Source organism: Limulus polyphemus, unplaced genomic scaffold (genome assembly GCF_000517525.1).
Source record: "Limulus polyphemus unplaced genomic scaffold, Limulus_polyphemus-2.1.2 Scaffold1592, whole genome shotgun sequence".
In the NCBI taxonomy this organism is placed as follows: Eukaryota; Metazoa; Arthropoda; class Merostomata; order Xiphosura; family Limulidae; genus Limulus; species Limulus polyphemus.
In genome coordinates, this window is record NW_013667202.1 from 1 (window position 1) to 25,234 (window position 25,234).

General features: G+C 33.4%; 1 protein-coding gene across 1 annotated transcript in view; it reads left to right on the top strand.

Annotated features, from left to right (window-relative positions):
• Positions 1 to 3,838: 3,838 nt before the first annotated feature.
• LOC106464230 (sodium- and chloride-dependent GABA transporter 2-like) overlaps positions 3,839 to 25,234 on the top strand; it is a 42,444-nt gene continuing 21,048 nt past the window's right edge. The window contains exons 1-7 of the mRNA XM_022391934.1: positions 3,839 to 3,965; positions 9,696 to 9,827; positions 11,296 to 11,566; positions 16,844 to 16,976; positions 17,565 to 17,699; positions 17,808 to 17,911; positions 24,275 to 24,399. Of these exons, the coding sequence (XP_022247642.1) occupies positions 3,839 to 3,965; positions 9,696 to 9,827; positions 11,296 to 11,566; positions 16,844 to 16,976; positions 17,565 to 17,699; positions 17,808 to 17,911; positions 24,275 to 24,399 (1,027 nt within the window). The remainder of the gene's footprint in view (positions 3,966 to 9,695; positions 9,828 to 11,295; positions 11,567 to 16,843; positions 16,977 to 17,564; positions 17,700 to 17,807; positions 17,912 to 24,274; positions 24,400 to 25,234) is intronic.

Here is a 25,234-nt window from a genome sequence, read left to right on the forward strand (position 1 = left end):
GCACTACCCTCCCCTCTTTTATATACCAGCCTACCCTATATCTAGCAAATACTAGAGCATTCGCCAAGATACGGGATAGTTCTAGAAACGTGGCGTCACTGAAGTCATGTGATCTCGATGACGCAACACCGGTTTTTAGCGGTGTGAGGCCTCATACTGCTGAGACGCTGGGGAGTTACATAAGTGAATCCAAGGTTTAACACGAGCGAAAGCAGTTCATTATGTTAAAAAAGACGAAAAGTGTTGCTTAAATGATATTTTTAATATTTCAGCTCTTACGCAAATACTGTAGTCCAATTAACACATGTTACTTTTACATAAAAGCGCTTATACATTGCTTATTTACGGTGTAAAATGTTTCTCCCCCCCCCCCCTTTTTTCGTCTGTTTTTATTAATTTTCGCGTTTTGTTCCTTTTTGGCGATTAGCTATAAAAAAGTGTGTTAATGCAAAAAATAAATTACTTTTGGTTTTGAGATGTCATCAACAAAATATCAACAAAAGAGTATCAGCATAGGCAGTGGACGCTGCTGTCTGCGTGCCCTTTTTCTGATTAGCAATTATAAATTACGGACAAATATGCCTCAATCGTGGGATCTAAGACTTGGCCGTTTAACCAATATGCTGCATAAGATGATGTTCAGAAGGAAATACCAAATACCTAATTCAGGCATGAATGGAAAAATCTGAAGCATCTACCAATGTTCAAAACAGTTCAGAGTGTTTTAAACATTCACAATGTATTACATACCATTACATTGACACCAGCACTTCATTAGCAGCACCAACTCTACTTATAAAAATCAGTTTAGTCGTTATATTACACATGAAAAACCGGCCCCATGCTACACTCATCATCTAGAGTTGTAATCCAGATAGACCTGTAGTGAAACCTTTCAACCAGCATGAGCACAGCATTAGAAACGCGTTCACACAATAACAATTATTGCTGTAATAAATTGGTTATGTAAAAAATGTTTTGACCAGCACTGTGTTTGTAGTGTCCCAGCTTCAAGGAGAAGTTATTGGCTTTCTCCATTTTTTAATGTGGCACATGAGTTGGGTAGCACTAACTGCTGCCACTTTCTTCGGAATGATGTGAAAATTAGTATTGTCTCATAGATCACTGGCCACTATCCAAGTAAAAAGAAGTATTGAGAAAAGGCAAACAAATGGACAGATCCATGAAAGTAAATGTTTGAATAAGAACATGGAAATAGTTATGTTCTCCAGTAATGAAAAGATAAAGGTTGTGATCCAAGAGGAAATGTTCCACAAATAGAACCCCTCCAACCAATATTTCCATCACCCAGAGTGGATTATGCCCATTTAAATCTCCCAGAATTGGCAACGGATTGATAAGATCATAATCATGGAGAAAGGTAAAGAGAGAATCTTGTCACAGTATGCTCAATGACTACACAGAAGGTAACAGTCTTCAGAGGTATAGTAACTGGCACATTCATGGAAGAATTATGTTTGTTAGTCAGCAATGCTACTCTCTCTTGAACCTTTCCATCACTTAAACTATCTTCTCTGTACAATGAATACTGCCAAATGGTGACAATATTAGTATTTTTCAAGTAAATACCCTGCAAGGTTGGGAAATATTGATTACAGCCTTAATTTTACTTGAATTAGTATAAAATCCTCAATACTTTCACTCTACAGCATGGTAATTTTCACTTAGGTTTTTGAGGAGATCTAGATGGGGATCTCTTCTGTTTTGATTTTTGACAAATTTCTTTGTTTCTATTATTTTTGTTACTAGAGAGTCTATTGACCTCCATGGACTCATACATCAAAGGGGCAAATCTGTATTGGATAGATGCCATTCTAGTGAGCAGAACCAAGATCGCATAACTGTACGGCATTTTGGGGCTGATGGAACTGGTCTTGATCGCTCACTTTTGTCACAAGTAATAACAGAGTTGGGGGAGAAGAGGCAAGTGATTGTCGAAGCAGCTTGTCATGTTTTATTTATGGGCCATATTATCTACAGTAGGTGTCTGTGACTTGTTAGCGATAAATGTCAACAATAAACAAACATCTTGCAGTCCACTTGTTTTTAAATAATATATTAAAACAAGTCAAACGTATATACAAATGTTTGTTACACTCTTGGTTATCACAGCTGTATCCAAAGCTTTAAATAATTATCTCTTTATTTCTCAAATACCACACAGGCTGGTTCAATTACTTTAGAAGACAATTAACAAGCCAAGTTATTATTCTTTACTCTGTTATTACAATACAATCTTTGATTTCACTTTATAAATCGCTACTATATGCTCTTTATGTCTAAACTCACAATCATGCAGTCAAAGTCTATCTATTGAACTAAATTTTCAATGCATATTTATACACCAAGAGGCCTAGAACATTCCACAAACTATAATATATTATGACGCACTAATACTCAATTCAAACAATGAAAAACTTAGAAGGTTCTAGTAACATGACACAGTAATATAACAATCACCAATTCACAACAACTGAACCACACAATGTACGTTTCGTAAACTGTTACGTAAATATGCTTGCGATAAACCATCGCTCCTAAAAATAAGTAAATTTAACACTAGCGCTATATAACTGTTTAAATCATAACTCTCGAATTAAATTTATATAAAAACAGTCGTGTATATCTAACACAGCTGGTGAACAAATGCTGGTGGAACAGAGATTTCCAACAACTTGTAGTGAGATAATGTTTTGAAAATAAATAAAAGTGCTATAAATACTTCCTATTAATTTATAATTTACTTTTTTCAATGTTGATTAGAAAGATCCATTTTATGTACACAGTCTGTTTCTACTTAGTTAGCATTTGCCAGCATATTTCTTTTGAAATTTCACTTTCTGATTGTGGTAGTCACCAATTCTGACTATAAGTCATAAACACCACTGCAGAAGCTGACAAAAAATTACTGTTGACCTTGGATTTGACATTTCTAAATGGCATAGGTCAGACTAAGTTACAGTATTCTTGCTTACACTATTCATAGTCGAGAAATTATAAGTTCACTCATTTATGTATATTATGAGAATATGATTGATTAACTTAGCAACCATATTCAATAAACTGATTTGGTGTGTTTTGAATTATGCACAAAGCTACTCAAGGGTTATCTGCCTAGACGTCCCTAATTTAACAGTGGTAGATTAGAGGGAAGGCATCTAGTCAACACCACTCACTGCCAGTTCTTGGGCTGCTACTAACAAATAGTGGAATTGAAAGTAACATTATATCGCCCCAACTGCTGAAAGGGCAAACAAGTTCGGTGACAGGGATTTGAACTCCCGACGCACAGATTACGAGTCGAGTACCCTAACCACGAGTGCATGCCTGAACCTATTCATTAAATAAGGATATGATATATCGAAATGTTTTGTTGTTGTATACTGTACTAGCTAAACCTAACTCTGCTTAACTGATGTCTTGTCATAGAAAAAAATTTCGTAGCATTCAATAGAAAATACACAATTTAAATGTTTTGGTAGATTATGTTGTTGCATCCTTATAATTAAACTGCTTACAACAATTTCAGTTATAACAGGATGATTCAAATTTTCAACTTGAATGACATATTTTTACTTAAAAAAAATTACATGGCCGTTTTTTTATTGTACTGTAAATTTTATTATACACGTCTCTTAAAAAACCGATCTTGAAATTCTAGTCATAGTAGTAAATTTAATTTAAAGAAAGTACATTAAAGTATTCTGACTTTTAGAAGTAAAAAAACAGGGAACTATTGTTGTGTGTGGTTTTGTTTGATTAACATTTAAAAAAGAACTAATTGGAAAAATTTAAACTCCCTTGAAGTGTTCCTAAAATGTCAGAATACCGTGAGAGGGGAAAATGGGAAAACAAGACCGAGTTTATACTATCTTGCATCGGCTATGCTGTCGGTCTTGGAAATGTGTGGAGATTTCCTTATCTTTGCTACAAAAATGGAGGAGGTGAGTTTTCTTTTTCTCTATGTGAAATGCCGTCAGTGTATTATTTTAGAAATGATTAGTTTCCTTTATTACCGTGGAGATGATAAGCTGTTTTGTGATGTGAGTAAACGATAACTGTAATTTTCGGCTATATAAATTCAGTTTGATCGTGAGATCAATGACAGAGTTTAGCTACCTTAGAGCTTCTAATGCATCTATGCTTAAAAGGTTCTTTATATAATGTGTCTTTAGACTTACACTTTTTATATTTTCTATTTTAATACAATTTTAGACTGATTATCTCGACATTTTAGAACATTAGTCCTAAATTAGAGATATACAATATTAGATTTTATTGTCTATGTTTTTTTTGTGTTAATATTTAAAAAAAGAACTAATTAGAACCATTTTGACTCCTGTGAAGTGTTTCCAAAATGCCAGAATACCATGATGTAATTTTTTGCAAATATTGAGGATACTGGGTAACATCAGGTAATCGGAGTCTACATCCCATTTGGCAATTCAGACAAATGAAACAAATCGCTTCATATGTTTTTACTTTACTTCATAAAACTCAATAAAATAAATGCTATTTTCCCACAGGGCATCATTCAGTAAATATTGTGGAATGAAATAAAAAAATCAAAAGAGAGAGCTAGCTAACAACCTGAAAGACCTTTTTAGGCAACTGAACCATGAGAGAGAGACTTAAAGGCTCATGGTATAGATTTGTTAAAATCTCTATCAAGGTGCTACTTTGTGTAACGTTAATCTCTATATAATTTTTTTTCAAATAAATTTTCCAGGTGCATGCTAGCATCCAAAGTAGAATTACCTTTAGAAAAGGAGACATATCTTTAAAATAACAAAAGTATGATTGAAGCTTGTTAAATGTACGTATGATCTTTGACCTTTTATAACCAGCTGGGTTCATTTGTGTAAAAGCTAATATAGACATATAGCTGTAATATGCAAGTGCCTAAAATACAATGTTAATGTAGTAATAGCTAAATAAGACATGTAATTGACCGAATAACAAAGGTAACATTTAATTTGATTAGGTAACCAATCATTCGATGTAACCCCCCATTAGCTCAGTCTGAAAGCCCATAAAGCTAAAATATTTGTGTTTAATATTCGGGTTTCAATATTCGTGGTTGGCACAGCACAGATAGTCCATTATGTAGCTTTGTGCTTAATAAAAAACACTTTTGATGTAAAGACTTGGTAACTTATCGTTAAGACTTACATGACACATTACATTGTTTCATGTTCAGTACTTGCTTCTAAGACAACTAAAAATAATAATTTATCAATGAAAATGTTAATGTATAGATATATATTTGTAATATATTAGTGCATAAAATATATTGTTAATTAAATAATTATTAGATAAAGAATTTAATTTCCCTGTTAACAGAGTCAACATTTACTTTGACTAGGTGTAGAAACACTCGATGTAAAAACTTTATTCGTTGTGGAATTGTTGTTCATTGATTAACTTGCAGTCCATAAATGTTAACTTCAGAGCAAAACAAAAACGAAGCAACCTGAATGTAAGAACATAATTTCACAGGTCTAAGTGAAACAGTGGCCTTACACATGAAATTTCCAGATCATACTTTATTGATTAAGTGTTTTGTGGCTATTTTGAAAGTAGAAAAATTATGGAACAAAGAAAAAATAAAATACTAATAAACTCGAAATTTTTTGGAAACGCAACTTACATAATATTATCTGTCTTAGAAGATAATATTGTGTTTAGGTGATTTTGAGTTTTTGTAGTTAAGCACAATGCTACCCAATGGGCTATTTGTTCTCTGCCCATTGTGGGTATCGATACCCGACTTTCAGCGTTATAAGCTTGCAGACTTACCACTGAGCTAGTGCATGTATAAGTGTGTGTGTGGGGGAGTATTTAGGTGAAACATACATAACATATTCTGTAGGCACAATTTACATTAAAGCAATATCTATTATCTATAAGTGTAATTTACAAGATAATATTTTCTATAGCTTTAATCCACATAGTATTTTGTGTAGGTGAAGGTATGGCAAAATATTCTGCAGGTGCTAGGGGTATGGTAATATTTCCTACAGATGAAACTCGTTTGAGTAATATACTATGAAAAAAAAATTCAAAACCAGAATTTCATGTAAACCAAACTCCAAACCATAGGCATCATATATAACGAACCTCAAGCTCAGGGGACTGAATTGTGTATTGCAGTTGCATAGATGAGCATGTGTGTTGGGTCTTTCCAACAAAACCTTTATTTTTATCATATTTTATTTTTACTTCTAAGTAGTTGAAATTACAAATATTTTACAAGATGCTGAAATTTATGTATAATTTTTTTTAAAGTATTAGTCAACAGAATTGATTACAAAATGTATTACTATGATATACTCAAGTACTGTCTTCTGTAAATCACTTTACATGTACTTATGACCTTATTGAAAAAAGATAAATTCTACCTGGAGTTTTCAAATAGAGATATAAACTCAAAACTTTATAATAGATCTTTCTGTAGTAATCTACAGACGAGTGGAACACGTTAGAATCTGACCTTGAATCTAATATTCTGAGCAGAAATCTTTGACAGGGAATACAGAGCTCGCTGGTGTGGTCCTCTGCTTCTTCTGTGACTATTTCAAGGAAATGCTTTAAGCAGGTATCACCCCAATGTCTTCAGCATGAAATGCTTTTCAAGCTATGCTTAGTTGATCCCTTCCTTTACAGTTATGTCTTATCTTTTCAGTGCACATGACACTTGCTCAGTGGCACCAAAGATCAAGTGACACAGTTTTATACCAAACAAGGTGTCAAATATTTCCATCTGCACGAATACACCTCCTTCATGCCTTTCATAATTATTGTAAGAGATTTTGTTACCTTCAGTGGAAGTCTGGATCTGTGCATCATAGTTATCAAGTGCAGATTGGAATGTGTGTGTGTGAACAGTCGATCTTGTTGGGCAGAGGGTGACAGTTCCCACTTCATGTTAGCAAAAATGAGTTGCCACTTCAGTGACTTGTAAATCATTTGACCAGATTAAGTGAGTTTTCACAATCATACAGGTCATGGCTGAATCCTGAAAACACTAGTTTAAACAGTGTACAAAATAATGAACCTTGATGGCAGCGGGATTTTCATCCCTCAGCTTGTGTTTCTACTGTAATTAAATTAAACTAACTGAGGCAGTGGCAGCAGCATCAGATTAGTGTGTCTTTAGTTACCATGGTCAATGAGGTATCATCAGTGTTGTCAACAAATACCATTACAATCAGGTCTACATGAATGATGAAGTCTTGATCCACCTAATGTATGTATATTGCCAACTGCTCGTAGTTGTCATTGTCCCTTATTTATTCTGAAAGAGTGACAAAGTATTTATCTCCTGGATGTTCTGCAATATGCCCAGTATAACTCTATGGCCTATTAGTATGATGCATTCATTCATAATGTCAGGTGATGTGTACTCTCTATTAATAATCCAGTCTTTCAGTTTAGGAGAGTCGTCCTCTAATATGAGGTTCAACAGCTGTCTCAGATTATTCTCCATTTGTATATATCCTCTGATGGCTATACATTGACATAGAAGCAAAGATGAGGTGGCACTTAATCTCCACGATCAAACCAAGTGAATCTCTCACAATCACACTTGTCGTGGCTGCATCCTGAAGATACTAGTTTAAACAGTGTGCAAAACACTGAACCTTGATGGCATCAGGATTTTTAGCCGTCAGTTGTGTTTCTACTCCATGTAGATGGCTCATTATGTTAGCTGCACTGTCCAATTGTAGGCTTAACCATGACACTGAGATAGTAGCAGGCAGCAACAGACTATTGTGTCTTTAATTGGTTACCTAATTCTTTGGTAAACTAATATGATTAAATGTTATAGTATACATAAAGTGAAAACTTAAAAAGTTACTGAAATAGAATTTCTGATTTGTCAACAAATATTTAAACTGATATTCATTAGAATCAGTATAGAGTAAGATTATAATATGCTATTTATGCTAAAACAGTTCACTCAATATATTTTAACCAGTTAGGCTGTGTCAAAAGCCATAGGGGTCACATGCTAACATGAGATCAGCCCGTTATGAGTCAGAATGAAATTGCCACTGAGTCACTGTTTGCGCATGTTAGTTAGTGTCTGGTATATGCTCTTTTTTTTCGAAATGAAAAGTTCGACAGAAAAAAATAGTATATATTCCTTTTTGAACAATTTACTCCTATTCCTAAAACCAGAGTTTATCAAGCTTTTGGTCTGTTTTTGAAGAACACCTATATGTAAATAGTTTTAGTCAGCATTATGTGTAAAGTTCCAAATCAAGAAACAAGCTCTAAACAAAGATATGTGAAAATTTCTACACAATGGTAAGATTATAATTTTCTACAATAGTAATGGTTAAACATGATTATTTACGTAGTTCCTTTAAAACTAAACTTTAGTAAAACAAATCAACTCATAAAACTAAACATGAAATTATTTTATATTACTTAGATATTTCAATAAGCGTCCTTTTCAGGGCAAATAGATATAAAAGTATGTTATACATTATATTAATTATAGAAATGTAAATAAATGAATTGGTGATAAGTGTTTTACATATAAAGCATCAGAAAAGGCAAAAAGTGTCATTCAAATTAAATATAGAAGCAAAAACTGTAATCAGAAACTACAGTACATTAAATATTTACTACATCAATACTTAAATTAATAAAAAAACACAATAAATTATGGAACATTAATGTAACTTAATTATTCAAATAATGGTTTTATTTATAGAAGCGAAACATTGGGTGTGACTAAACCTTTTCAGGAAAGATAATTGTATGTTATGTCAAGTGACATCTAATTGTAAAAGTATGTAAGGTAAATTATTGGGTATGCCATAATATTTGCCTTGTTCAAATAATGGAAAAATTAAGATATTATGTGTGATAAAAACTTTTTTTACTTGGCATATGTAATACACTGCATACTATCTGAAACAATAAGATATATTAACTATCTCATTCAGTTAATAGATTTACTTGTAACTTTTAGGACATATAAGTATTTATAGACTACAATGTTGATGATGTATGTTAAACAGCAATCGATACTTAAAAATACAATCGTCTCATTGTTTAGATCATAAAAGCTAGACAGTAGGTATGATAAATATAAAATATAGAAGTGATAAAAGGTTCACATGTTAGATGTGTTGAGACATCTTATGGTGAGCTTATCATCATACTGAACTATTCAGCTACAGTAAAACTATCCCTAGTAATATAGGAGTACTGATTTTAGTTATATCATCCACCTATAAAACCATGGCAACAGCATCCACTAATAGAAACATTGTCTGCCAAGTGACAGCATCCACCTATAGCGACACAACTTTTGGTGAGTAACACTATAACTATGATGTCACACCCACTTCCATCCTCTAGCAATATACCCTATGATGAATAACACTCAAACCATGATTTAATGGGAATAATCCTGGAAACGCGCCCTCTGGTGCCACTTCGTGACACTATGAGGCCTTCGTCTAGCCCCGCCCCTATCATCTGAGGTAGCCAATCAGCGCACTATGTCTGAAGTGTTCTGATAACTACTAACGTGTATTATAATAATTATGTAATACTTTTTGTAGACGAAATTTACAGTGTAATATTTTCTGTAGGTACAAGTTACATTGTTATATCTTCCGAAAATGCAGCTTACATTGCAATATTTTCTATAGGTGCTTTCTTGGTTCCTTATTGTATCTGCCTACTTACTGGAGGAATACCAGTCTTCTTAATGGAGATAGCCTTGGGTCAGTACTTCAGTCAGGGAGGAATAACCGTGTGGGATCTCTGTCCTCTCTTTAAAGGTGAATAACAACACACATATATAGATTCATCCTTTATCTCTCATTGTTTAACATTTTCCTAAAATCTAAAATGTATATAATGTTGACTTAATCATTTTAGGTAAAAATGAAAAATTTATACAGTAGTCTTTCGTTCTGTTCATTTAATTTCCTAATCAATATTTCATTTTTTTTCCACAACCCACTATCAGACATTTTTTTCATTCCGGTTCTATCGTTGCTAACGTTAGTTTTTTCTTAAGCATTTTTTTTTAATATTTTAATATTTTTATTATATGATGTATATTTAAACTGTTTGTATAATTTAATTTTAGCGGGACTGTTTTCTATTAATACTTGGCAAATTAGATTAGACCTAATTTAAATCTCGTAGGCTGGGCTGTCTATGTAAGTTAGATTCATGGTCAGAAACCTCTTAAACTACGATAAGAGCTCCCCAGTGGCACAACGGTGTATCTGCGGACTTACAATGCTAGAAAGCGGGTTTCGATACTCGTGGTTGGCATGACACAGATAGCCCTTTGTGTAGCTTTGTGCTTGATTACAAACTGACAACGATAATAATACCCAACTGACTGAGTAATGAAATATATTTATTACATGTCTTATAATCTTTGGTTGCATCATCAACTAAAGTCTACAAAACCAATGTTATTGAAAATATTTTGATTTCTTCTTTCTCTACTCAAGATAGTTTGAGTGAAATCTTAAACTAATTTTACTTTAGATATATCGTGGTATCTAACAATAGTAGATTTAGGCGTTTGCTTATAACGTTTATTGTTGTTGTTTTAATTATTTGTTATGCTGGCCTTTTTATGTTTATAACTTATAGTTTTTGTATATGATGATTTCTCTTAAATATTATAGGTTATTAACCCAACACTGAATTATTTCTAAAGCTGAACTACAGATGTGATTGATTATTTTGTTATTCTTTATTAATAAACCAAAAATTGGTATATTCTATTTTTAAATTTCTATATTTTTAATTTGTTCTTTTTCCTCTGCTTGGTTTTATGACGCTCTTTTTTCAGCGGTATGTCTGCGGACTTACAACGCTAGAATCCGGATTTCGATACCTGTGGTGGACAGAGCACAGATAGCCCATTGTGTAGGTTTGTGCTTAATTACAAACAAACAAACAAACTGAAAAGAAAAAGTTTGCGGCATCTGCTCTCTGAAAAAACCCGCACAACTGTGCATTATTATTTTACACATTATTTTTTTTAAAACATTATTCTTAGTTTTGATATGATAATTTTAAAAACTATGAACTATAATACAATGTACTAAAATTTTTTAGTTGCTATTTAATGAAAGTCCACAGTAAATGATACATACGATATTGCATTTTCGTATTATTAGTTCCTAAAACGTCCCTTAAGTATGCTGACATATTTTCTCTTTCTACGATATTTTCAACTTGAAGATAAAATATTGTTTATATAGTTGTTCTTTTCTCTAGGTATCGGATATGGAACATCTGTGATCTGTTTCTTCCTCAATACCTATTATATTATCGTTTTGAGCTGGACTGTTCTGTACCTGTTTCATTCATTTACGTCAGTGTTACCGTGGGTTTCGTGTAACAACGAATGGAACACTGAGAACTGTTGGAATGGAACACCTAATCCAACTTCTTCCAACGTGTCTGTTCCTGCTATTGTTCTTCAACAAAACACCCACACAACTGATGGAACACGCAAAACAGTGGACGCAGTTGTGGAGTTCTGGGAGTAATTACCTTTGATGAAAATAATAAAACATACAACTGGAAGTACATGCAATGGTTTTAGTGCTTTTTTTCTGTACCCTAATATGCACAAGATTCTGCCAATTTCTGATAATTAATTCTTATATAAAGAAAACTTCGTAAACAGCAGTGGGATTCCGGATGCACTTGGTATCTGTTCTCTAAGCCTCTGCAGCAATTAAAGTATCTATCAATGAGGAAACACACAAACACTGGAAACAATAGAAAGATGTTTTACATTCAAAGAACTAAATGGGAAATGAATGACTTTAATCTAGCTTAGGAGTGACGTTCCCCAAAATCAACCGAATTTAGAAAGACAACACAAATGTCGCATTTTAAAGTAAAAACAACAACAATAGACAAATTGACATTAATTAAGTAAGCATCATGTATTTAGATTTACTAGTGATATCGATTGTGAGAGTAAATGATTGAGAAGAAACTCAGATAAAAAATTTGAATAACACCCAAACCGTAAATTTCCCAATATCCTGGTTAGACATATCACATTGTTATACGTTTGTCTCTTCTGTAAAATGCCCCCCAGTAGCACAGCGGCATGTTTGCGGACTTACAACGGTAGAAACTGGGTTTCGATACCCGTGGTTGGCAGAGCACAGATAGTCCATTGTGTAGCTTTGTGCTTAACTTCAAACAAACAAATCTTCTGTAACCTAAACTATTTTTCTCTTAAACCAAAGCTAGTATTTTTTTAAACTAGCGAATAATAGGAAAAACTAGTAAGTAAGTTGATTTTCACTTTCACCTTATAAAACTAAATCAAAAGTTTTCTCCGTTTGTATTTTGTTTGAAGTCACAGGTTAATCACTCATAATTTTCTGAACAAGTAAAATTGTCTAATGATTAAATGTTGACAGTTCTAAGCGGCTCGCTTAACGTTTGTTCTCCGATGGCACAGTGGTAAGTCTATGGACCTACAACGCTAAAATCCGGAGTTCCATTCCTCGCGTAAGACACAGCAGAGACCCAAATTTGGTTTGATGTAATTACTTTATAACTTGATAACCAATCCCACTATTCGTTGGTAAAGAGTAGCCCAAGAGTTGGCAGTGAGTGATGTTGAATAATATCTGCCTTCTCTGTCAATTACTTCTAAATTAGGGACGGCTAGTGCAGATATCCCTGTAATAACCCTCTAATGCGTGAAAACATAACAAACGAAACATTTATACACTTTTATTTCGAAAGCCACATAAAGTTCCACTAGGTGACAGTTTCTATCATAGACTTAGCGCAAAGATGGTGAATGCTGACACTACTGGGTAGCCATAAAGAGTTTTTGTTACATGTTCCAAGCTTTATGTTTCACTTTACATACTAATTTATTTGTTGTTTTTAATTCCTTAATGACTTTATGAAAGCCTATCAATATCATATGTCGAAGTGTTACTTGTGATTTTTTGCAGAAGAAATGAACTCATAGTATTTGAGTTTGTTTGAAGTTAAGAACAAAGCTACACAATGGGATATCTGTACTCTACTCACCGCGGGTATCGAAACCCGGTTTCTAGCGTTGTAAGTCTGCAGACATACCGCTGGGCGGCAACTAATAGTAAGAAAAATAGATCATGCACAAAATGCGAGTTTATTTCTTGAGATTCAAATCATAAAACGTGTAAAACATGTGCATTCGAGTTCATGTTTTTATAATACGCCTTCAATGTGTTTTTATTTACTATATGCTTTATACCATTGCTTGACAATGAAAGTATCAGGTTTTAGGTTAGATCACATCATCCCTCAAGTCTGGCTCGCCGCAACAAAGAAATAGTTTCTTTATTGACTCTACTAGTTTGTTTTTTTGTTTGGAAAGGGGGGACTCACACTGTATATTCTTATTCTCCATTTTTCTTAACTTTTCACATTATTTGTTCACCTATAATGAGTACTTGATTTCTTGGATAAAGCTTGCTTATTTACGTTCACGCTATTCCTTTTCGAAACTGTTTTTACACAAGAAAGAAAAACAAATAGTCACATTAATGTAGGTGGCGTTCATGTTTTTATTGTAATCATCACTAACTCTTCGAGCCTCTCTCCTTTATGTTTTATCAATCATACCCAAATAACTACTTAATCTGTTTATATTTTTCGTTGGATTTCAGCATTCATTTCCTTAACGCATTATTCAAGTTTTCGTAGGCTAAGATTATCATTTCATTACACCAAGTATAATTGGTAATGATTTTCAAAGTAACAATGATTTCTCGAAAGAGTACATTGCCGTGATGGCATACTGTCTATTATTAATAGGGTTGTTTTTTGTTTGTTTTACAAGTACAGAATAGAACTTCGCTATTTACTCTAAGCACAAGTTATACTCTTAAATATATGTATATATATATATATATACACTTGAATTATCTTAGATATGCTAATCATAGGGAATGCATTACACTGGACAGCAGAAAATTTGCTACTGGAAAAGACTCAAGTGATTCGCGGTAATTTGATCGTGCTGATTTCAAAATGTAGTCAGAACTTGTCCATCACCTCTAGATTTTGAGTTATTGTAATATCACAATATTTTATCAGCACCATATGAAACGCCACGCAATCAACTCAGTACAATAGATTTATGCTGTGGAATTAAGTTTATTTGAACAGTTTAATGGGTAAAAAAGGTGCATTTTTGATAACTTTAAACATTGATTGTATTTGTATTGGTGTAAAATTCCAAATACATTGCTCATATATGCTATTTATTCTCAATATAACAGTAGTGAATTGGACCACTTTTGCTTCATTTCCACGCTCACCTGCTCCACCCGGGAATGACGAAATCCTCGACTGAACATAAAAGGGGCGGAGTTAGACGTCTCTCTCTCATTTGCTTCTCACTCACTCAGTTGGTCACTTCGCCTCGCTCCGCGCAGAGTCAAAACAAAGTCCGATTTCCTTTCCTGCATCATACCCTAGATATAATCAAATTCTGCAAAACTTTGTTTTTAAAATCTTTTAAACTCTAGTTCTTTAAACATGAATGCATATATGTTTTTTAAAAAATCATTTGAAATGCTGGCTGCCTCCAGTCAAATAAAGTCCAAAAGTGCCAAAATCACCCAAATAGTTTCTGCTACATTTGTGTAAAATATATTACAGTTTCATGAAGGAAATACATCACACACAAAGTAAATGTAGCTTACTTCCACTATCTTGGGTGTAAAATTGGTGACAAAAGAAAAAAACATTGAGCTTCACATCACACGTATGTTGTACAGTTTGGACATCTGGCTTAACACAATAGCTGAATATACAGAAGAGAGCAAGTATGCCACTTGCAGTTCCCATGATATGGCATGGGCCCAAAAATAATCTAACTGACTGTTATTTTGCATGACTAATGTTTCTGGATATTCAGACAAAACTAAGCAATACATTAAATATCCTATATCATTGCATCTGCAATGAAACAAGTGCCACATTTATCAGCGAATTGGGAAACAGAGTTATCCCGTGAAGAAAATAATGAATCATCTTCATCCTCTTCATCTAGTAATTCTATACCTCAACATAAATTTCCTCATCTGATCACACAAGAAGAGCTAAATGATCTAAATCTATCAAAACTCGAAAACTAGAGATCAGTAATTTTCAACATGATTTTTAGAATCAGCATCATCAAATTACTCAGAAACAGTTCCATTGTTTCCAGTAGCAGATAAAAACATTTTTGTTGCTCGTTTATTGATTGCATTTCTAAAACGGTAAGTAATGATACATTTTTGGTTTGAAAAAAGATTCGTACTTTTACAGAATTTTACAATAGCACCACATCCACAGGAGGCATTGTTTCACATTTTCTTGACCTTAGTTTAGATTTACTTTTCCTACAATTTCTCTCTTGTTTTGTATGTTTTGGCTATCAGTCAAAAATAATTACTTGTTTTAAAATAGTACTTTGTGAACTTTAACTCTATAGTATGTGATAACTATGGATGAAGTGCTAGACTAGACATCTTAAAGAAAGAAGTTATATTTTTTCAGGTATTTTAATTTAAAATATGTTCGACTGATGTAGAAACGTAAAGTTTTCTTTTGCGTGTTTTAAAATCTTGTTCTAAATCGACCAAGTATACATGTTTTATATATATTCTATGAAACAGATATTGATATAAATCTAGTAGAATGTGATAAAGTTAATAAATAAGTGTTTTCTTTCGTTTTGAGTAAGCCTGGCTAACCACACACACATACAAAAAAAGGTTGAAGAACTTGGTTCTCATTGACTTTTTTTTAAGTGTTACTAAAAGAGAAATTACATACATTCTTCGTCAGACACCAAAAAGTTGAGTTGAGTATTAGGTGATAATCTCACGGTTTTCACCGAGAGGCACAGACCCCTCAGGTAGAGACCGGCTGCCTCGCAGGAGGTAGAAAAGAGAAAGACTCTTTTCGTTTTCTTTCTCGATCTACACCATACGGTACCTATTTTTCTGGCAGTCTCATTCCTTCTGATTGTCGATGAAGACCTTCTATTGGGAATGAGACTGCCAGAAAACAAAGAGCAAGTACAAGTAATTCCCATCATAAAGCATCAGAACAATTAAGAATTCACGCAAAACCTCTCGTGGGTTTACGTGAACTATGCAAGGGGTATTATCAAGACCGAAGTTGTTAATATACATTATTATTTGATTACCACAGTTTATTCTCATGTTATGAAGAAAGATGACGTGTGTTTAAAAACAAAAAACGTTAGTAATAGGCACATCTGGAGACGCCAGTGATTCATACGTAAAACTTTCTTCTGACTGAGAAAACTAAATTATATTTTTACATCTAGCGGCTCTCTGGAATGTTTCATCTGAAACACGGCTGTAATGTATTATTAATTGTTTCTCCACACTAAGGGCCTTAATACAATTTTCAAGACTTGCCGAGAACTCCCATTTTCTTGAATGAGAACCTCGATAGTTTTGTGCAAAGTCTTTTGGGCTACAAAAAGGCATTTTTCTGATATTAATTTAACATTATTTTTCTATCTATCTATCTAAAAGTGTAACTATCACTTTTTAAATCTAGATCTAACTTAAACCAGAACGAGATAAAATGTGGTGTATTTAAATATTAGTTGGAATTTGAGTGTGTGTGTGTGATCATTTTTTTTACTGTCGTTTCTACTTGTCTTTTCCTTTATATCTTCGTTTATTAAATTTACCTTTGTTTTTTGTATGTGTTCATGCCTTACTATTGTTTCTTTTTTCTTTTCATGTTCGTAACTTTATCTTTACAGACGAAAGATTCTGAAAATCTCAAATGGCATTGATGAGCCGGGAACTATAAAGTGGGACTTGGCTCTGTGTCTTTTGTTGGTGTGGATTCTCTGCTATTTTTGCATATGGAAAAGTGTAAAATCTACAGGAAAGGTAAAGTTTCGTTTAAGATATTAATTTATTAAGTAAAAATGTTATTTTAATCTCATTATAAGTACAACTAAATAGCTATTAGATCAGCAAACGTGCTCTCAGTTTTAGATGAAATGAATGGTTCTGAGAATATATATGTACAGTTAAAATAGTTATTATTTTAAATAATACCAAACAGTCCAAAATGTGATATATATATTACTTTCAAGCCTTATAAATTATAATTTTCTTGTATATTGATTTACAACATTTGTACTACTAATCCGTTTTTATATACAATTGCCTTATTAAGCTTAAAGTTGTCTTTTAGTTTTGTTCTGTGTTGTTAAATTCCTTTTAATCACAAGTTGTTGGTAATACATATTTACGTAAAATCGATAATCAAAATTTTGATTTTTTTATTTACTTTAGAAATGAGGCAACATATAGTGCTAAGTTTATTGATCTAAATAAAATAGTCTATTCAATTTTCTATGATGCATATTGCACTATATTAAAATTAAAAGGAATTTAAAACTAATTAACCTGCGTAATGAAGTTTTTTTCCATTATTGAAAATCATAATAACAATATTGACATGAATTACAGGTGGCGTACTTCACAGCATTGTTTCCTTACGTTATGCTGACAATACTATTTATTAGAGGAGTTACCCTTCCTGGTGCTAAGGAGGGAATAATTTATTTTCTGTATCCTGACTTCTCTCGCTTGTTGGATGGAGAGGTATTTAACATTTCTAAGCTAGTATGCTGTGATTGTTAAACATTAATTGTTAATAAGAATTGCTTTCTTTCTTTTGGATCTAGAAATGTCGTATATTTTTGTCTTTAGGTTTGGATTGACGCTGGGACACAGATTTTTTTCTCCTTCGGCATTTCTTTGGGGAGTATGATAGCCCTTGGCAGTTACAACAGCTTTCACAACAACTTTTACAAGTAAGTAGTGAGAAATATGTTAATCCCATGTTTTGTATCAGTCTAATTAAAAAAAGAGAATAGAAAACGCATGGTACCGTCCTGTACCACATTTCCTTCTTTCTTTATCTCTACGATGACCCTGCCTTCCCTAATTCTGGCAAAACCACTTGTCCAACAATACTACAAAACACGACTACACATCACATTCCCCCTGTTTACATTAAGAGAGGACAGTCTAGCACACTGTTCCTCAACAACCGCTATGCGGACAGCCGACGGACTGTATATTGAATTTCACAAAAACAAACAAACAAACTAAACAAATGAACAGAATGTTCACATATAAGTTTTACTTGTAATTGTATTGTAGTGTTGTCTTGAATAAAGGGTTCTGTTTCATAACCTGCATTTCTCTTTAAATGGTTTATCTTTGTATGAATTTAAATTACTTTGTAAATACATGTATATTTGTACGTGTTTAACTTATTCATAGGGCAATTGACATGTTCTTGTATTGTAATATATGTATATGCAAAGTATTTTATGTGAACAATTTAGCTTGAGTGTACTTGGTTAAGTTGAAGTTTAAAGAGTATTTTGATTTGTACTGGGTGTTGTCAGTATGAATATTTTTTGGTTTGTGTTAATACACAATAGACAATACTTCACATATATACAATAAATACAAGTACATATAAAAGAGTAAATATATAAAACCTGTTCCACTGAAACGTCATCCAATTTTCCACCTTCATTTGTAGAGAACACATCTCCCTCTCTGCATATGGAGGGGTTGTACACACTTAAATGTAACAGTGTCTTTGAGAACCCTATAGTTGGTTTGAGAAAACATTGCAACTCAGATAAGGATGAGTAATTTTCATGAAATGTTGGACTGCTATTTTGCAATGGAAAATCGCACGAGAGAACGTAAAGCAAGGGCTGCAAAGCCCTTTCTATTGTCAGTTTCTCGACCAACAACAGTGGTAATTGAGTAGAAAACATACAGCGTAAGGCATACATTGTATCCTATGGCTCAGAAGATAAGGAATGCTATGTCAATAACCTTTCAACTACATGACCATTTTAGTTGTGTTGATTGAGTGGAAGTCACAAAATGCGACCCACAAATTTTGTCACACTATCACTGAAAAGGTGGTGTTTGCTCCATTACTTTTTCAACCAACATTATTGTCTCAGCTGTCTTGTAATTGATCTGTCCCTCCTCATTGACAACTCGATCAAGTCAAGCTTTGGGTCGGGCAGATTCGTCATCAGACATAGCACTGCCTGTTCATGAATCTGCTGACTTCAGGTGGTAGACTGTCTGGAATATTCCAGGACATGGGGGAGAGGTTTGCTTCACTTTTACTAAGGGTTCACGTGGTTTCAATGTGGGTTTCTTCGTGGTAGACCTGTGGTCCACCCCAGGCTAGAGAATTCCATACAGTGATGAAATTGTCAGGTAGGCAAATTCCACAAGCCATATGCTCTGTCAAGCATCAACTACAATCCCTGGAACTGAATTTCACTGAGTTGCTGAACATATATCATTTACCTGCATTGCAAACTACCTGTTTGGCATATGACCCATAATGACCTTAGCCCCTTTCCTCCGATTTCTGGAAGGATCTCTATTGCTCCACAGATCGTGGTCATCGGCAAGGACTCTTTATCCTACCTGGTAGTAGGTCATCTCCTGTTGGCAGCTTTCACCAGCCAATGGCACCACATCTCTGATTCAAAGGCTTGCAACATGCTACCGTTCTTTCTTGGTATCCTTTTACAGTGTCTACCATCTCACTTACTGGCAGGTCTTGTCTTTCTCCTTGGGATGACATGTCACTCTGAAAACCCTCAGTCATTTGGTCACCTATACTGTCTAGGTGAGAACTTCATAAACCTTCTGGATGATCTACATAGACCTTTTTCTACATCTCAAGCTCGCGGCTTTGATGTTCTTCTGTTGCACTGGCAAAAGGAAAGAACTTTCACGGATCTAGCTACTCTTTCTACAAGCCATTCTGCCTTAATTCTAGACTCATCCCCTCCAGACCATACATCTGTGTTCCCGACGAGAAAGCCATCTTCACTTATTCTTAGTGTACAACTATATCCAGTCACATTCTCAGAGACCACACATACCTCCATAACAATGATATTATTTGGTCAAGGCACCAACATTTTATCTTCTTTACTATCCTGTGGAATTTCTCGGCTTGCAGATCTCCGTCAAAATAGTCAGTTTGGACTATTAACTAGAGGATTAAAGAATACCGAGTTACAGGGTCTGTTTATCTCTTTGATTTCTAACTGAATTCATCAGGAAGAAAGCGACGGATCAGAGATGCTGAACGAGAATAATCTTTATTAGCACACAACTAAATCACAGACATTGTTATCATCACAAGAAAAAACAAAATGAAACAGTAGCAAGATGGTCTGTTGTGGCTATGCTGGGCTGGTGAGTGAAAGAATGGAGTTAAAACTTCTTTTTTTTGCGCTTTTTTTCACGTGTCCAGCCTCCCCCCCCCCCTCTCCCGTAGGGTAAACTACAAATTGTAATATTTAAGTTATACCCAAAGTTAAATTTAGATACAAAGATGCCTTGCACCATGAGGTAGAAATAAAATACTCTATTAAACCTCTAGAACAAAGTTAACCCTCTAGCATTGGGTAGGGTCCAAGATAAATAATTTTGGATGACCTTGTGACCATAAGACTATAGATACTACAACTTTTAATGTCTTTTGTACACAACAAAAATATGATTTTTTTTATTAAGTATTTTTATATTTATGGAGCCTGACTCAGACTCTGTCAAGTCTGACTTTAAAGTGATTTTCATGTTCAAATTGAAATACTTTATTTCATTTTACAATTTTCAAATTTCGTATACATAATCTCTATTACCTCATAAATAAATATCAAAGTTTTTAAAGTAAACTTTATATTTTATCTATTATTCTCTCTATCGTAACACTATATATGGACTCCATACACTTTCTCAATCTCGCAACCACCACATCGTCCCTGAATGAAACAAATTTAAGTGTACGGTTTTGCAACGCCAAAATCGTAGGTTCGATTCCCCCACGGTAGACACAGCAGATAGCCCAACAGGGCTTTGTTATAAAACAAACCACCACATAAAAAAGTATGAAATATAAATTACCCTTCTTTTTTTTTAGAATGACTGCACATTGTAACAGAGAACTAAATACTATTTATTTTTACAGCCAAACCTAATATTTTTTTCATTTAGTTTTATTTCTTTAGAGTTGCACAACAGTGTTCGCGCCTGGCGAGCGCTGTCATTAATCACGAGTATTTTGTGTATTTAATTTCATTTAAATTTTTTTAACTAATCCGAAAAGTTTCTAATTATTACTTTTTAGTTACTTTACAACAATAGAAAAAAAAATATACACAAGACCCAAGAAATTTAGTACTTACATATGAAATATTGTCTTTTTCAAGCTTTTGAACTCATGCGCTAAAAGTCGACGACAAAGATGAGCAATAACTCTCAGTAACGACAATGTGATCTCAGAATTATTTTGTTTTTTAAATTCAAATATGCAACTTAGAATACGAAATATTGACACACGTATAAAATAGAATGTTCTAAAAGTAATATAACTCTCTGGCTTTCTAACTAAGCTAAAAGGGGCTTAAAGAATTCCAATATCTGGTCATGCGAAACTCCAACGACGGCAAGCAAAGAAAACAAGGCCAAAATGTTCAAATCTGCTCATTTAAAGGGCTTAAGGCCCCATAGCTCTCAATAAATTGAAATATTCGTTTTCTATTGGTTTCAAATAATCCAATGAAAATTTTCAGAGAGAATTTATGACAGTTTGTGAAAGCAAGATGTTATGCAAGGGGTATAACATGTGACCTTCACTTTATTGCTTATATCTCTGTAAAGCCCCCCCCCCCTCCAGTGGCATAGCGGTATGTCTGCGGACGTACAACGCTAGAAACCAGATTTCGATACCCGTGGTGGGCAAAGCAAGATAGCCCATTGTGTAGCTTTGTGCATAACTTCAAACAAACAAACAAAAAATCTCTGAAAAGCAAAAAGTCTTGCCGGTAGGCACAAACAAGTGAAGATTGAGAATTTATTTAAATATCTTCTTTTGAAATTAAGCAATTAAAATTTATATAATATTAAGCTTTAAATTATAAACTATGTTTTAATGCTAAGTGTATTGTCATACATTGAAAATAAAGTAGCTTAATGAAGTTTTGAACTTAACTTTGTACACTTTGACCTATTTGTGCACAGAGGGTTAAAGTTATAATAAAAGTGAAAGCTCACAAAAGCTCTGAAGGAAAGTAAAGTGAATAATCTTTTTTTAATATCTAGTTCAATTGTATTATATATTCAATGTCAAAAGTAATATTAAAGTTCCATTTCATGTCTAGGTTTAAAAGTTCAGCAAAATCTTCCTAAAATATCCTAAACGAAGGAGAACCTGGCTTTGAAAATAAAACATACGATAACAATTTAAGCCAGGTTTGAACCCATAAGTCTCTTCTGTACATGTCCTTTGTCCTCTCATTCTTAAGCGCGTTTGTGTAGAGAAGCCCGAGGGCCATTACCCAAATCGCTAACAAAAATAAAACGTTGTGTGCTATCTTACCTGCGTGAATCTTGACTAAATTTTCAATTAGCAGATGAGGTCCAAGACAGAGGTAGCAAGAAGCAAAGTTAAAATTTGTTACTTGAAAGACTTTCCATGTCCAATCTGGACTGAAAGAACATACGGAACATTTGAGAAAAATGAAATATTATCTGAGAGAGTAGAAAACACATGAACTTTCCTGTACCACACAATTATGGTACTAGTTACTTTGACAACTGGTGTTAATTAAAGGAACAAATCAAGTTGTATTCAGGTTTGAGCTGTTGTAAAGAGTTATTTAAGAAAGTACAGAAACATGCAAATGTGGAACAAGTTATTCTCCTGAGCTATGTTTAATTAAGCAAGTGAGTCAACGTGTATTTAAAGTCTAACTATTCTAAAGAATAGTCACTAGTGTATGAAAGAGTAAAATAAGGTGCAAAGCTGGGACCCGTTTTTCTAACGATTATATTTTTAACTGAGTAAAACAAGGTGCAATTCAGGTGACAGTTATTCTATCGAGTAAATTCTGGGACAATTTATTCTAATAAGAAGTATTAAAGACAGTATCAAGATCTATTTGTGAGCTAAATATTCTGAGTGTTGTTGAAGAGAGTAGAACAAAAGACATTTCTTGGCCTAGTTCTTCAAACAAATACTGTTTAAAAGAGTTAAACAAGTTTCATTTTCATTTAATGACCAGCTACTGTAACCAGAATCTATGAGGATAAATTGGACTGCAGTTCTGGAAAACTTTTTTAAGTGAACCGTGTTTAAAAAATAATAAAAACAGTGCAATTCGTAAACCTGTTAACCCTAACAAGTATTGTTTAAGAGAATAAATCAAGATGCATTCATAGCTCAGATATTTTAATGAGTCGTGCTTGAGAGAGTTAATTAAGGTGTATTTAGAGGCCAGATATTCTTACAATTACTCTTTACGAGTATGTAACAAGATGCAGGTTTGTGACCAGGTATTCTAACGAGTAATGTTTTAAATAAGTAAAACAAAATAAAATTCTGTGCCCAGCTTTCCAAATTATGAGTTTAGAAGAGATCAAGATGCATTTCAATGTTCAATTAGTGTGAAAAGTAATGTTTGATTAGGTAAATCAATATGAATTTCAGTGCCCGATTATTGTGAAAAGTAATGTTTGTTTGGGTTTATCAAGGTGCAGGCCAGTTAGAGTGAAAATTAATGTTTTATTGGGTAAATCAAAATACTTTCATCAATCTAATGAGTTGCATTTAAAAGAGGAACACAATATGCAATTGCGGGAGCATTTTCCTAAGGAATAGTTTTTAAGAGAGTAAATTAAGATGCAATTGTGAATCTTGTTATTTTAAGAGATAAAATTACCATTCAAATTTATGGCCTCGTTATGCTAACGAGTAGAACCTGATAGAATAAAACAAGGCGGTATTTTAGGTCATCTATTCTAACTATTAGTACTTATGAGATTGAAATAGCAATTTTGGGATCAGTCATTTTTAAAATCTAATATCAACATTTATGAGAGTAAAACAAGGTTTCAGCCATTCTATTGAGTTTTGTTTGAGATATATTATAAAAAGACTAACTGAGGACCAGTGTTATTACCGTTGATAGCTTCGATGGCACATTTTCTTTTTGTTTTGGGAGTAATAGAACATTTTATCTTTCTCATATCACATCATGTACTTGTTAAACTATGTGTTCTTTTAAATTTAATGTGTGAGTTTCGTGACTGATTACAATATTTTCTCTTAGGCAATGCATTGTAATTGCTTTGTGCAACAGCTGTACAAGTATTTATGCTGGTTTTGCCATATTCTCTGTCGTGGGTTTCATGGCAAATCAACAAGGAAAACAAATTCAAGAAATAGCTGAGTCAGGTAATACGTTTTTTTTTCTTCTTTTTTTGCTTTTATTTTAAATGTTGTTAGTCCGGTGTAATATCTCATTGTCTTACTCCGAAGAAAGAACAGAGACAAGTGGCAGTATTTATTGTACCAAGCATTCTGGAGTTGAAACTTTCTAATAACGGGAAACGTTTCAGGATTGTCTCCTGTTATATCGTATTCACAATACTACAGGATAGCGCAAATTTTCTACCCCACAGGGATTTTGAATAACGATAAAAAAGTAATTTTTAGTTTATTAAAGTAAATGATCGAATTGCTGATCGAATTTATTGATTCAGCCAGCAATACGTATTTCAATCCTCTTCTCAAATTGTATAGTTTAGATATTTTGATATAACATGAAGTAGTGTACAAATATATTTTGTTGTTAAACATTTCTGAATTCTCAAAAGTGTGTAATTTGGTACAATGAAAAAAGATGAAGAAATGTTATATTTTTGTAGCTTTCCTCAGTAAATTCCCTTTTTCAGAAATCTAACCACAAAAAAAACAAAATATTAAAATAGAATCATAATCTACTTGAAACTTTCTTAGAGTAGTCAAGCATGTAAAATGACTTTTTATAATCATTTTATTTCCATGTTCAAAATTCTTTTTATACGTAACAAACTACACCTCTGGACAAAATGTAAACGTCTGCTTTTTTTTCTGTTACCCCATTGACCTGAAATTGGTGTTCAATTACAGTTACCTTATGTATGTTAATGACTTACTACTTGAATATATACTAACTCTGATGTTGACTTTTGGCCCTGATCTTGCCTTCCTCCTTTTAGAACTTACATGAGTCCTTCGTCAAGAATTA